Source organism: Psittacula echo, assembly GCF_963264785.1.
Source record: "Psittacula echo genome assembly, chromosome: 28".
NCBI classification, from domain to species: Eukaryota; Metazoa; Chordata; class Aves; order Psittaciformes; family Psittacidae; genus Psittacula; species Psittacula echo.
In genome coordinates, this window is record NC_137763.1 from 2,407,705 (window position 1) to 2,420,551 (window position 12,847).

Here is a 12,847-nt window from a genome sequence, read left to right on the forward strand (position 1 = left end):
AGAGTTGTGGTCAATGGGGCAGAATGGAGCTGGAGGTCTGGGACTGGTGGAGTCCCCCAGGGGTCGGTGCTGGGACCAGTGCTGTTGAATGTTTTCATCCACGCCCTGGCTGAGGGAACTGAATGTACCCTCAGCAAGTTCGCTGCTGACACTAAGCTGGGAGGAGTGGCTGACACAGCAGAAGGCTGTGCTGCCATCCAGCGGGACCTGGACAGGCTGGAGAGTTGGGCGGGGAGAGACTTGATGACATTCAACAAGGGCAAGGGTAGAGTCCTGCATGTGGGGAGGAACAACCCCAGGTACCAGTACAGGTTGGGGGTTGACCTGCTGGACAGTAGTGAAGGGGAAAGGCACCTGGGGGATGGCCATGAGCCAGCAATGTGCCCTTGTGGCCAAGAAGGCCAATGGCACCCTATGGTGCATTGGAAAGGCTGTGGTCAGTAGGTCAAGAGAGGTTCTCCTCCCCCTCTCCTCTGCCTTGGTGAGGCCGCATCGGGAATCTTGTGTCCAGTTCTGGGCCCCTCAGTTCAAGAGGGACAGGGAATGGCTTGAAAGAGTCCAGCGCAGAGCCACAAAGATGACGAAGGGAGTGGAGCATCTCCCTTATGAGGAGAGGCTGAGGGAGCTGGGGCTCTTTGGCTTGGAGAAGAGGAGACTGAGGGGTGACCTCATCAATGGTTACAAACACGTAAAGGGTGAGTGTCAGGGTGATGGAGCTGGGCTTTTCTCAGTGATGTCCAGTGACAGGACAAGGGGTAATGGGTGTAAACTGGAGCATCAGAGGTTCCATGTGAACATCAGGAAGAACTTCTCTACTGTGAGAGTGCCTGTCCTGGGTTCAGCAGCAGCAGTCAGTTTTTCTCCTTCTTAGTAGCTGGTGCAGCGCTGTGGTTTTGACTTTTGGCCTGGGAATAATACTGATAAAGCCGATGTTTTCAGTTGCTGGTCAGAATGTTTACCCTGACCAAGGACTTTGTGAGTCTCCTGCTCTGCCAGGGAGGAGGGGAAGCCGGGAGGAAGCAGGGACAGGACACCTGACCCAAACTAGCCAAAGAGGTATTCCATACCACAGCACGTCATGCCCAGGATGTAGAACTGAGAGTTCCCGGAAGGGCTGGATGGTTGTGGGGTGGGGGCAAGGTACCGGTCAGTGAGCGGTTGTATTCTCTTCCTTGTTATTTCCTTTATCATTATTATTATTGGTGTTAGCAGTAGTGGTTTGTGTTATACCTTAGTTATTAAACTGTTCTTGTCTCAACCCGTGGGAGTTGCATTCTTTTGATTCTCCTCCCTGTCCCTCCAGGAGCGGAGGGAAGAAAGGTGGGGGGTTGGAAGTAGACTGCGTGGTTCTGATTTATGGCCTGGGCTTAAACCAGGACAGTTCTTTTTGGCGCCCAACGTGGGGCACGAAGGGTTGAGATAATGACAAAACTGACTGAGGCACAATGCTGATTTATGGGCTCTCAAAGTTGTTTCTCTTGATGTCACAGTTTCAGTATGCTGTAGCTTACTTAGAGCCCGTATTTGCTGTGTTAGTGTTTACCAAGTGTGGGCCTTGGGCTAAGGTTCTTGTTTCACTGTACTTTATGGTAATGGCTTGTAATGCGGGCGGGCTCCGGCAGCAGGGCGGGATGGACGTGGCCGTGGACTTGTACCTGGCCGTCCCGCTGCTCTTCACCGTCCTGGCCCTCGTCCTCGCCTCCGTCTTGGTGAGGCTGCGGGGAGCTGAGGGGGAGCGGCCCCGGGAGCCGGCGGCAGCCGAAGGGGCCCGGGAGAGGGGCCCTGGGGACCAAGCGGCGACGGGAGCGGGGCTGGAGGCCGGGAAGGAAGCGGCTGCCGAGCAGCGGGAGGAGGCGGCAGCGGAGCCGAGCCCCACGGCTGAGCTCAGCCCCGTGGCGGCTGAGAGCATCCCCCAGCAGCCGCCCACCGAGCCCCGCGAGCCCGATCCCCAGGAGGATGCAGGAGACCACGCAGCATTTCCCAGCAAGGCAGAGGAGGAAGATCTGGACTCAGAAGAAGGGAAGCTGGTGGTGAGAGAGCCGGCAAGCACAGCAGCATCATTTGAGAGTTCTGAAGGTTTTGAGTGGCCTTTGGGTACCCTCGGGACCTGCCTGCTGATTGTGATGGGGATCACCATGTTGGCACACACACAGAGTGTGTTTTACCCACGGCCATTTTGTCTGACCTCGAAAGTTAAGCACAGTCAGGTTTGGGTCTTGTCTGGGTTTAGATGACGATATACGGGGACCAAGAGGTTTTCCCCAAGGCTGGACAGTCATGAGTGTCACGGTGTCTGGGACAGTATGGGCGAGTGTCTGGTCCACTGGGCCCCTCCAGTGCTTTGGAAGCATTGGAGATGGAAGGCAGCTGTACGGAGTCCCCAACGACAAGTTGCAGAAACTGCTGAAGGGGAGGGTGAATTATTTTGAGCCTGATGGGCCCATGACACTTCAGGCCATCAGGGCAGAGATGGAACACAGAGATGGGCTCATGATCGAGGGGTGGACTTGGCAATAGACACTATTGCCCAGGTTATTCACAAGTGTGCACACTGCACACAGCCTCTCCTGCTCTGAAAGACTGTTACAAGAGAAGGAGCCCAACATCATGGACCGGATGGACTCAGCAGCTTAATAGGGATTGGCCTGTGCACTGAGGTGCATGACGTGAATGGTATGGAATAAGGGGTGGATACTGTCCTGGGTTCAGCAGCAGCAGTCAGTTTTTCTCCTTCTTAGTAGCTGGTGCAGTGCTGTGGTTTTGACTTTCAGCCTGGGAATAATACTGATAAAGCCGATGTTTTCGGTTGATGGTCAGAATGTTTACCCTGACCAAGGACTTTGTGAGCCTCATGCGCTGCCAGGGAGGAGGCAGGGACAGGACACCTGACCCAACCTAGCCACAGAGGTATTCCATACCACAGCACGTCATGCCCAGGATGTAGAACAGAGAGTGCCCATAAGGGATGGATCGCTGCTGGGTGGGGGCAAGGTACCGGTCGGTGAGCGGTTGTATTCTCTTCCTTGTTATTTCCTTTATCATTATTATTATTGGTGGTAGCAGTAGTGATTTGTGTTACACCTTAGTTATTAAACTGTTCTTATCTCAACCCATGGGAGTTGCATTGTTTTGATTCTCCTCCCTGTCCCTCCAGGAGCGGAGGGAAGAAAGGTGGGGGGTTGGAAGTAGACGGCGTGGTTCTGATTTACGGCCTGGGCTTAAACCATGACAGTGACAGAGCACTGGAACAGGGTGGCCAGGGGGGTTGTGGAGTCTCCGACACTGGAGATATTCACGGCCCGGCTGGACAAGTTCCTGTGTGATGGACTCGAGGTCACCCTGCTCTTGATGAGCTTTGGAGGTCCCTTCCAACCCTTGGGATTCTGTAATTACAGATATGGCTGGTTTCAGCTAATTGTGTGACTACTGGGGCGTCCAACTGTGCCAAAGGTGAAAAGTTTAAGAAGAGGAAGACTCGTTTACTTCATCCTGAGACCCTGGCCCATGACCACGGGGGGGCACTGCGCATGCGCAAAGGCCCTTTTAGCTCATTCTAATACGAAGCGGGGATGGGTCATGAATATGTATAGGCGTGTAACTTTAGAGGGTAAATGTAGAGGGAAACGACACTGAGGGGTGCGTACTTTGGAGGAGCGATCCCCATGCACCTGAGCGCTGAATAAAGCATACCTACTGTACAACTGCAACGAGTTGTGGAGTCAAACCGCGTATGAAACTGGGGCATTCTGAAGCCATTTCGGGTGCAGGCTTGGGGCCAGCGGAGCTCCAGTGAGGGGGGAGCGGTGTTGGGAAAGGGCTCAGAGCCGTTTTGGGGTGTAAAGGGGCAATTCTGGGGTCTGAGGTGGGAGCTCCCCCATTGCTCCGCCTCCCAGGCGCAGCCTTCATCGGCCTGCAGGGCCTGGGACACTGTGTGGGCGGGGCCATGCAAATTAGCGACGCGAGGGGCGCGGACCCGCTGGTCCCGCGCTGTATGCAAATGCGGGCTCCCAGCGGGGCTCGGGGGCGGGTCTATGCTAATGAGACATCACCTGGCGCGTAGGGGCTGCCGGGAGGTTCTGCAGCGGGCGGGTTCCCGGGGCTCAGCGGGGTTCGGCGGCCGCGGCGTGAGGAGAAGAGCGCGGGGCGGTGCGGGGAGAGCAGCGGGGAGCGGGCCGGAGGGCGGAGCGGGGTGAGCGTGATGTGAGTGTGTGCGGGCCCGCTTGGCGCTGGGGTGAGTGGCGGTGGTGGGTATCGCTTCTCGGCCTTTTGGCTAAGATCAAGTGTAGTATCTGTTCTTATCAGTTTAATATCTGATACGTCCTCGATGAGAGGACTTTATATTAAACGGATTTTTGGTCGTGGGAGTCGGTCCCGGGGCTTGCTCCATCCGCTCCGCGCATCGTCCCGGTATTGCAGCGCCTCCGGGCTCGGTGCACCCCTGCGGGGTCCTTGTGCTGGTCAAAGACAGAGCGAAACCTCCCGGTACCCCTTGGTGTGCGCAGGGCTGCGCTCCTGATGCCGTCCCTGGGCTGTGGTTGCTGCCGTTCGTCCTGAGGGGTAACTCGGGACCCGCTCTAGGGGTAGAGCTCGTGTCCCGTCCCCAACCCCTCTCCACGGTCTCCAGAGGAGGGCCTGGAGCAGCTCCCATAGGAGCCAGGCTGAGAACACTGGGGCTGCTCAGCCTGGAGAAGAGAAGCTGCGAGGAGAGCTCAGAGCAGCTTCCGGGGTCTGAAGGGATCTGCAAGGATGCTGGGCAGGGACCTTCAGCAGGAACTGGAGCGACGGGACAAGGGATGATGGGTTTAGACTGGAACAGGCCGATTTAGGCTGATTTAAGGAAGTTCTTTCCTGTGAGGGTGCTGAGGCGCTGGCATAGGGTGCCCGGAGAAGCTGTGGCTGCCCCATTCGTTTCAGTGTTCAAGGCCAGGTTGGTAAGAGTCTTGGGTGATATGGTCTAGTGTTATGTGTCCCAGCCTATGGCAGCGGTTGGGACTGGATGAGCTTCAAGTCCTTTCCAACCGTAACTATGCCCCAGTTCCATCGGATTCTGTCTTTTGTGCTGGCCCAAGACAGAACGAAGACTCCGGGTAAAAATCTAGCAAGAGCAGTGACCGGTTCCTCATCGCAGTCCTGAGCTGCGGTGCTGCTGGTCTTTGTTCTGCTGAAGTGACATCTCGTCTGTGGGTACACGCGATGGAACTTCTGCCTTAGAGCCAACCTGAACTTCCCCTGTTCCAGTCTAAACCCATCATCCCTTGTCCCGTCGCTCCAGTCCCTGCTGAAGGTCCCTGCCCAGCATCCTTGCAGACCCCTTCAGACCCCGGAAGCTGCTCTGAGCTCTCCTCGCAGCTTCTCTTCTCCAGGCTGAGCAGCCCCAGTGTTCTCAGAGACCGTGGAGAGAGGTTGGGGACGGGACACGAGCTCTACCCCCAGAGCGGGTCCCGAGTTACCCCTCAGGACGAACGGCAGCAACCACAGCCCAGGGACGGCATCAGGAGCGCAGCCCTGCGCACACCAAGGGGTACCGGGAGGTTTCGCTCTGTCTTTGACCAGCACAAGGACCCCGCAGGGGTGCACCGAGCCCGGAGGCGCTGCAATACCGGGACGATGCGCGGAGCGGATGGAGCAAGCCCCGGGACCGACTCCCACGACCAAAAATCCGTTTAATATAAAGTCCTCTCATCGAGGACGTATCAGATATTAAACTGATAAGAACAGATACTACACTTGATCTTAGCCAAAAGGCCGAGAAGCGATACCCACCACCGCCACTCACCCCAGCGCCAAGCGGGCCCGCACACACTCACATCACGCTCACCCCGCTCCGCCCTCCGGCCCGCTCCCCGCTGCTCTCCCCGCACCGCCCCGCCCTCTTCTCCTCACGCCGCGGCCGCCGAACCCCGCTGAGCCCCGGGAACCCGCCCGCTGCAGAACCTCCCGGCAGCCCCTACGCGCCAGGTGATGTCTCATTAGCATAGACCCGCCCCCGAGCCCCGCTGGGAGCCCGCATTTGCATACAGCGCGGGACCAGCGGGTCCGCGCCCCTCGCGTCGCTAATTTGCATGGCCCCGCCCACACAGTGTCCCAGGCCCTGCAGGCCGATGAAGGCTGCGCCTGGGAGGCGGAGCAATGGGGGAGCTCCCACCTCAGACCCCAGAATTGCCCCTTTACACCCCAAAACGGCTCTGAGCCCTTTCCCAACACCGCTCCCCCCTCACTGGAGCTCCGCTGGCCCCAAGCCTGCACCCGAAATGGCTTCAGAATGCCCCAGTTTCATACGCGGTTTGACTCCACAACTCGTTGCAGTTGTACAGTAGGTATGCTTTATTCAGCGCTCAGGTGCATGGGGATCGCTCCTCCAAAGTACGCACCCCTCAGTGTCGTTTCCCTCTACATTTACCCTCTAAAGTTACACGCCTATACATATTCATGACCCATCCCCGCTTCGTATTAGAATGAGCTAAAAGGGCCTTTGCGCATGCGCAGTGCCCCCCCGTGGTCATGGGCCAGGGTCTCAGGATGAAGTAAACGAGTCTTCCTCTTCTTAAACTTTTCACCTTTGGCACAGTTGGACGCCCCAGTAGTCACACAATTAGCTGAAACCAGCCATATCTGTAATTACAGAATCCCAAGGGTTGGAAGGGACCTCCAAAGCTCATCAAGAGCAGGGTGACCTCGAGTCCATCACACAGGAACTTGTCCAGCCGGGCCGTGAATATCTCCAGTGTCGGAGACTCCACACCCCCCCTGGCCACCCTGTTCCAGTGCTCTGTCACTGTCATGGTTTAAGCCCAGGCCGTAAATCAGAACCACGCCGTCTACTTCCAACCCCCCACCTTTCTTCCCTCCGCTCCTGGAGGGACAGGGAGGAGAATCAAAACAATGCAACTCCCATGGGTTGAGATAAGAACAGTTTAATAACTAAGGTGTAACACAAATCACTACTGCTACCACCAATAATAATAATGATAAAGGAAATAACAAGGAAGAGAATACAACCGCTCACCGACCGGTACCTTGCCCCCACCCAGCAGCGATCCATCCCTTATGGGCACTCTCAGTTCTACATCCTGGGCATGACGTGCTGTGGTATGGAATACCTCTGTGGCTAGGTTGGGTCAGGTGTCCTGTCCCTGCCTCCTCCCTGGCAGCGCATGAGGCTCACAAAGTCCTTGGTCAAAGTAAACATTCTGACCATCAACCGAAAACATCGGCTTTATCAGTATTATTCCCAGGCTGAAAGTCAAAACCACAGCACTGCACCAGCTACTAAGAAGGAGAAAAACTGACTGCTGCTGCTGAACCCAGGACAGTATCCACCCCTTATTCCATACCATTCACGTCATGCACCTCAGTGCACAGGCCAATCCCTATTAAGCTGCTGAGTCCATCCGGTCCATGATGTTGGGCTCCTTCTCTTGTAACAGTCTTTCAGAGCAGGAGAGGCTGTGTGCAGTGTGCACACTTGTGAATAACCTGGGCAATAGTGTCTATTGCCAAGTCCACCCCTCGATCATGAGTCCATCTCTGTGTTCCATCTCTGCCCTGATGGCCTGAAGTGTCATGGGCCCATCAGGCTCAAGATAATTCACCCTCCCCTTCAGCAGTTTCTGCAACTTGTCGTTGGGGACTCCGTACAGCTGCCTTCCATCTCCAATGCTTCCAAAGCACTGGAGGGGCCCAGTGGACCAGACACTCGCCCATACTGTCCCAGACACCGTGACACTCATGACTGTCCAGCCTTGGGGAAAACCTCTTGGTCCCTGTATATCGTCATCTAAACCCAGACAAGACCCAAACCTGACTGTGCTTAACTTTCGAGGTCAGACAAAATGGCCGTGGGTAAAACACACTCTGTGTGTGTGTGCCAACATGGTGATCCCCATCACAATCAGCAGGCAGGTCCCGAGGGTACCCAAAGGCCACTCAAAACCTTCAGAACTCTCAAATGATGCTGCTGTGCTTGCCGGCTCTCTCACCACCAGCTTCCCTTCTTCTGAGTCCAGATCTTCCTCCTCTGCCTTGCTGGGAAATGCTGCGTGGTCTCCTGCATCCTCCTGGGGATCGGGCTCGCGGGGCTCGGTGGGCGGCTGCTGGGGGATGCTCTCAGCCGCCACGGGGCTGAGCTCAGCCGTGGGGCTCGGCTCCGCTGCCGCCTCCTCCCGCTGCTCGGCAGCCGCCTCCTTCCCGGCCTCCAGCCCCGCTCCCGTCGCCGCTTGGTCCCCAGGGCCCCTCTCCCGGGCCCCTTCGGCTGCCGCCGGCTCCCGGGGCCGCTCCCCCTCAGCTCCCCGCAGCCTCACCAAGACGGAGGCGAGGACGAGGGCCAGGACGGTGAAGAGCAGCGGGACGGCCAGGTACAAGTCCACGGCCACGTCCATCCCGCCCTGCTGCCGGAGCCCGCCCGCATTACAAGCCATTACCATAAAGTACAGTGAAACAAGAACCTTAGCCCAAGGCCCACACTTGGTAAACACTAACACAGCAAATACGGGCTCTAAGTAAGCTACAGCATACTGAAACTGTGACATCAAGAGAAACAACTTTGAGAGCCCATAAATCAGCATTGTGCCTCAGTCAGTTTTGTCATTATCTCAACCCTTCGTGCCCCACGTTGGGCGCCAAAAAGAACTGTCCTGGTTTAAGCCCAGGCCATAAATCAGAACCACGCAGTCTACTTCCCCCCCCCCTCTTCTTCCCTCCGCTCCTGGAGGGACGGGGAGGAGAATCGAAAGAATGCAACTCCCATGGGTTGAGATAAGAACAGTTTAATAACTAAGGTATAACACAAATCACTACTGCTACCACCAATAATAATAATGATAAAGGAAATAACAAGGAAGAGAATACAACCGCTCACTGACCGGTACCTTGCCCCCACCCCACAGCCATCCAGCCCTTCCGGGAACTCTCAGTTCTACATCCTGGGCATGACGTGCTGTGGTATGGAATACCTCTTTGGCTAGTTTGGGTCAGGTGTCCTGTCCCTGCTTCCTCCCGGCTTCCCCTCCTCCCTGGCAGAGCAGGAGACTCACAAAGTCCTTGGTCAGGGTAAACATTCTGACCAGCAACTGAAAACATCGGCTTTATCAGTACTGTCCCCAGGCCGAAAGTCAAAACCACAGCGCTGCACCAGCTACTAAGAAGGAGAAAAACTGACTGCTGCTGCTGAACCCAGGACAGGCACTCTCACAGTAGAGAAGTTCTTCCTGATGTTCACATGGAACCTCTGATGCTCCAGTTTACACCCATTACCCCTTGTCCTGTCACTGGACATCACTGAGAAAAGCCCAGCTCCATCACCCTGACACTCACCCTTTACGTGTTTGTAACCATTGATGAGGTCACCCCTCAGTCTCCTCTTCTCCAAGCCAAAGAGCCCCAGCTCCCTCAGCCTCTCCTCATAAGGGAGATGCTCCACTCCCTTCGTCATCTTTGTGGCTCTGCGCTGGACTCTTTCAAGCCATTCCCTGTCCCTCTTGAACTGAGGGGCCCAGAACTGGACACAAGATTCCCGATGCGGCCTCACCAAGGCAGAGGAGAGCGGGAGGAGAACCTCTCTTGACCTACTGACCACAGCCTTTCCAATGCAGCCTAGGGTGCCATTGGCCTTCTTGGCCACAAGGGCACATTGCTGGCTCATGGCCATCCCCCAGGTGCCTTTCCCCTTCACTACTGTCCAGCAGGTCAACCCCCAACCTGTACTGGTACCTGGGGTTGTTCCTCCCCACATGCAGGACTCTACCCTTGCCCTTGTTGAATGTCATCAAGTCTCTCCCCGCCCAACTCTCCAGCCTGTCCAGGTCCCGCTGGATGGCAGCACAGCCTTCTGCTGTGTCAGCCACTCCTCCCAGCTTAGTGTCAGCAGCGAACTTGCTGAGGGTACATTCAGTTCCCTCAGCCAGGGCGTGGATGAAAACATTCAACAGCACTGGTCCCAGCACCGACCCCTGGGGGACTCCACCAGTCCCAGACCTCCAGCTCCATTCTGCCCCATTGACCACAACTCTCTGCCTTCTTCCTTCCAACCACTCCTTGAGCCACCTCGCTCCCTGACCATCAAGCCCACACTTCCTTAGCTTAATTCTTCTGTTAACGAGCAAAGATTTAGAACAGGGTGACCTTCCTGCAAAATCGATTGCAGGATGGGCAGGCAAGGAGTGTCCCAAGCGAGCAGATGTTTGGGAGGCTCTGTCTTTGAACTAATGGTAAGCAGAAGGATGGTGTGAAATGTTATACTTTAGAAGGCTACTGTGAAACAACTCATGGTTAGTGGGGCCCTAAATTCCACAGACTTATAACATAGTTTTCTTTCTACAGCTGAAGTTAAGCTAAAAAGTACTTTAACTCGGTATTTTGCAGGCACTAGCGTTTCTTATATCAAGCCTCCCGTATCAGGATTAGTCCTTGGGGAGAAACCGGTCCTGCAGGATGGGGGTGGGGACGCAAGGGTGCAAGTATCCACTGATCCCAGAGGAGGGTGGGAAGTTGGAGTTAATGAGGTGATTGAGGCTAATGAGGAGGTGAGAGGGCTCCACTGAAGCCACCACAGCGGCTCCAGCTGCCCTGAGAGATGACCGACACGCTGGGCAGGAGGAAGAGCACGATGGAGCTCAGCACACCCGTGCCTATGGAGGAGGGATTCTGGGCTGGCGGCTTCCCCCACCGGCACTGAACGAGCAAGGCACGACCCCAGCGCTGAGCGATGCCACAGCCCGAGCACGAGAGGCGATGGAGCAGTGACGAGGCCCCACAAACACTCGCTCTGTCTTTGACCAGCACAAGGACCCCGCAGGGGTGCACCGAGCCCGGAGGCGCTGCAATACCGGGACGATGCGCGGAGCGGATGGAGCAAGCCCCGGGACCGACTCCCACGACCAAAAATCCGTTTAATATAAAGTCCTCTCATCGAGGACGTATCAGATATTAAACTGATAAGAACAGATACTACACTTGATCTTAGCCAAAAGGCCGAGAAGCGATACCCACCACCGCCACTCACCCCAGCGCCAAGCGGGCCCGCACACACTCACATCACGCTCACCCCGCTCCGCCCTCCGGCCCGCTCCCCGCTGCTCTCCCCGCACCGCCCCGCGCTCTTCTCCTCACGCCGCGGCCGCCGAACCCCGCTGAGCCCCGGGAACCCGCCCGCTGCAGAACCTCCCGGCAGCCCCTACGCGCCAGGTGATGTCTCATTAGCATAGACCCGCCCCCGAGCCCCGCTGGGAGCCCGCATTTGCATACAGCGCGGGACCAGCGGGTCCGCGCCCCTCGCGTCGCTAATTTGCATGGCCCCGCCCACACCGTGTCCCAGGCCCTGCAGGCCGATGAAGGCTGCGCCTGGGAGGCGGAGCAATGGGGGAGCTCCCACCTCAGACCCCAGAATTGCCCCTTTACACCCCAAAACGGCTCTGAGCCCTTTCCCAACACCGCTCCCCCCTCACTGGAGCTCCGCTGGCCCCAAGCCTGCACCCGAAATGGCTTCAGAATGCCCCAGATTAGTCTTTGGGGGGGAAATTGGTCCTGAAGAATGAGGATGAGGAGGCAAGGGTGCAAGTATCCACTGATCCCAGAGGAGGGTGGGAAGGTGGAGTTAATGAGGTGATTGAGGCTAATGAGGAGGTGAGAGGGCTCCACTGAAGCCACCACAGCGGCTCCAGCTGCCCTGAGAGATGACCGACACGCTGGGCAGGAGGAAGAGCACGATGGAGCTCAGCACACCCGTGCCTATGGAGGAGGGATTCTGGGCTGGCGGCTTCCCCCATTGCCAGTGACCTTAAAGCAGGACAAGTGGTGGATGGAGCTTTATTGGGAGCCACCGTTTCCATGGCTTAGAGGTTGCGGTAAGCACCGACGGTGACATCGAAGAGCCGGGTGTTGCAGACCTGCCCCTCCTTGTCCAGCAGGAAGAAGAAGGGCCGTCCCTTCACCTTGAGGGGGATGGCGGCCGGCACCTCGGAGCGGTGGGAGCGGCAGCACACATGGCGCAGGGGCACGGTGATGGTGGGGCCCTGCCCCAGCCCCAGCGGCCCGTGGGTGCTGATGGACACCTCGGTGCCGCCCCGCAGCAGCGTCACCCTCCGCACCGCACGTAACGGGAACAGGCACCCGGCTGCCATGATCACAGAGCCTGGGGGTGGGAGAGGCCTCAGTGCAGGGTCTTGGCCCATCCCATCCCCACTGCCCGAGGCTGGGGCTCAGCCGGGTCCCTGCTCCCTTGGGCTCAGTGTGAGCCCGGTCCCGCTGCCCTGGGTCCAGACTGAGCCTCATCCCGCACCCCTGGGCCTGGGCTGAACCCATCCCTGCTCCACTGCACCCGGACTGAGCCCTGTCCCATCCTCCTCAGCCCCATCTGAGCTCAGTCCCGCTCCCCTGAGCCCGGTCCTGTCCTCGTAGGCCCGGTCTGAGCCTGACGCCGCTCCTCTGGACCCGGTTTGAGCCCGGTTCTGTCCTCTTCAACCCAGACTAAACCCGGTCCCTCCCCAGCTCCCCGCCGGTACCGAGGGTGACGCAGGACGCGGTGAAGCCGAAGCGCCATTTGTTATCGCGGGGCCGGAAGGGATCCTCGGGGCCCGGCGCGGAGCGGGGCGCGGGCCGCAGCGCTGTGAAGGCGAAATGCGCCAGGTATCCCCAGAAGAGCGCCTGCCCCGCGCAGAAGAGCCCGACCAGGCGGAAGAACCGGTCCCGGTCGTGCCGGAACAGGACCACGTCCCGCGGCGGGGCCGCCGCCACCTCCAGTGCTAAGGCTGCGGCGGCGGCCGCCCGCGACCTGGGCGCCGCCATCTTGACCCTTTCCCACTTCCGGCTCTCAGCCGCCATCGCTGTCGCTGACCTCGTCGCTCCCCCCCCC

At 57.8% G+C, this 12,847-nt stretch overlaps 1 protein-coding gene across 1 annotated transcript; it reads right to left on the reverse strand.

Moving 5' to 3' along the window:
* Positions 1-11,602: 11,602 nt before the first annotated feature.
* Positions 11,603-12,831, reverse strand: TMEM223 (transmembrane protein 223). Its single transcript, XM_080635973.1, has 2 exons — positions 12,498-12,831; positions 11,603-12,127 (listed from the first exon to the last, which is right to left on the reverse strand). The coding sequence occupies exons 1-2, from the start codon at positions 12,814-12,816 to the stop codon at positions 11,829-11,831; spliced, it is 618 nt and encodes a 205-aa protein (XP_080492099.1). The 5' UTR covers positions 12,817-12,831; the 3' UTR covers positions 11,603-11,828.
* Between the last annotated feature and the right edge of the window lie 16 nt (positions 12,832-12,847).

Bases quoted from the DNA above. Each gene is read 5' to 3' on its own strand.
- TMEM223 (XM_080635973.1), bottom strand. From the start codon at position 12,816: ATGGCGGCTGAGAGCCGGAAGTGGGAAAGGGTCAAGATGGCGGCGCCC. The intron at 12,128-12,497 runs GTACCGGCGGGG...TCCCACCCCCAG, and splicing joins CGCGTCCTGCGTCACCCTCG to GCTCTGTGATCATGGCAGCC.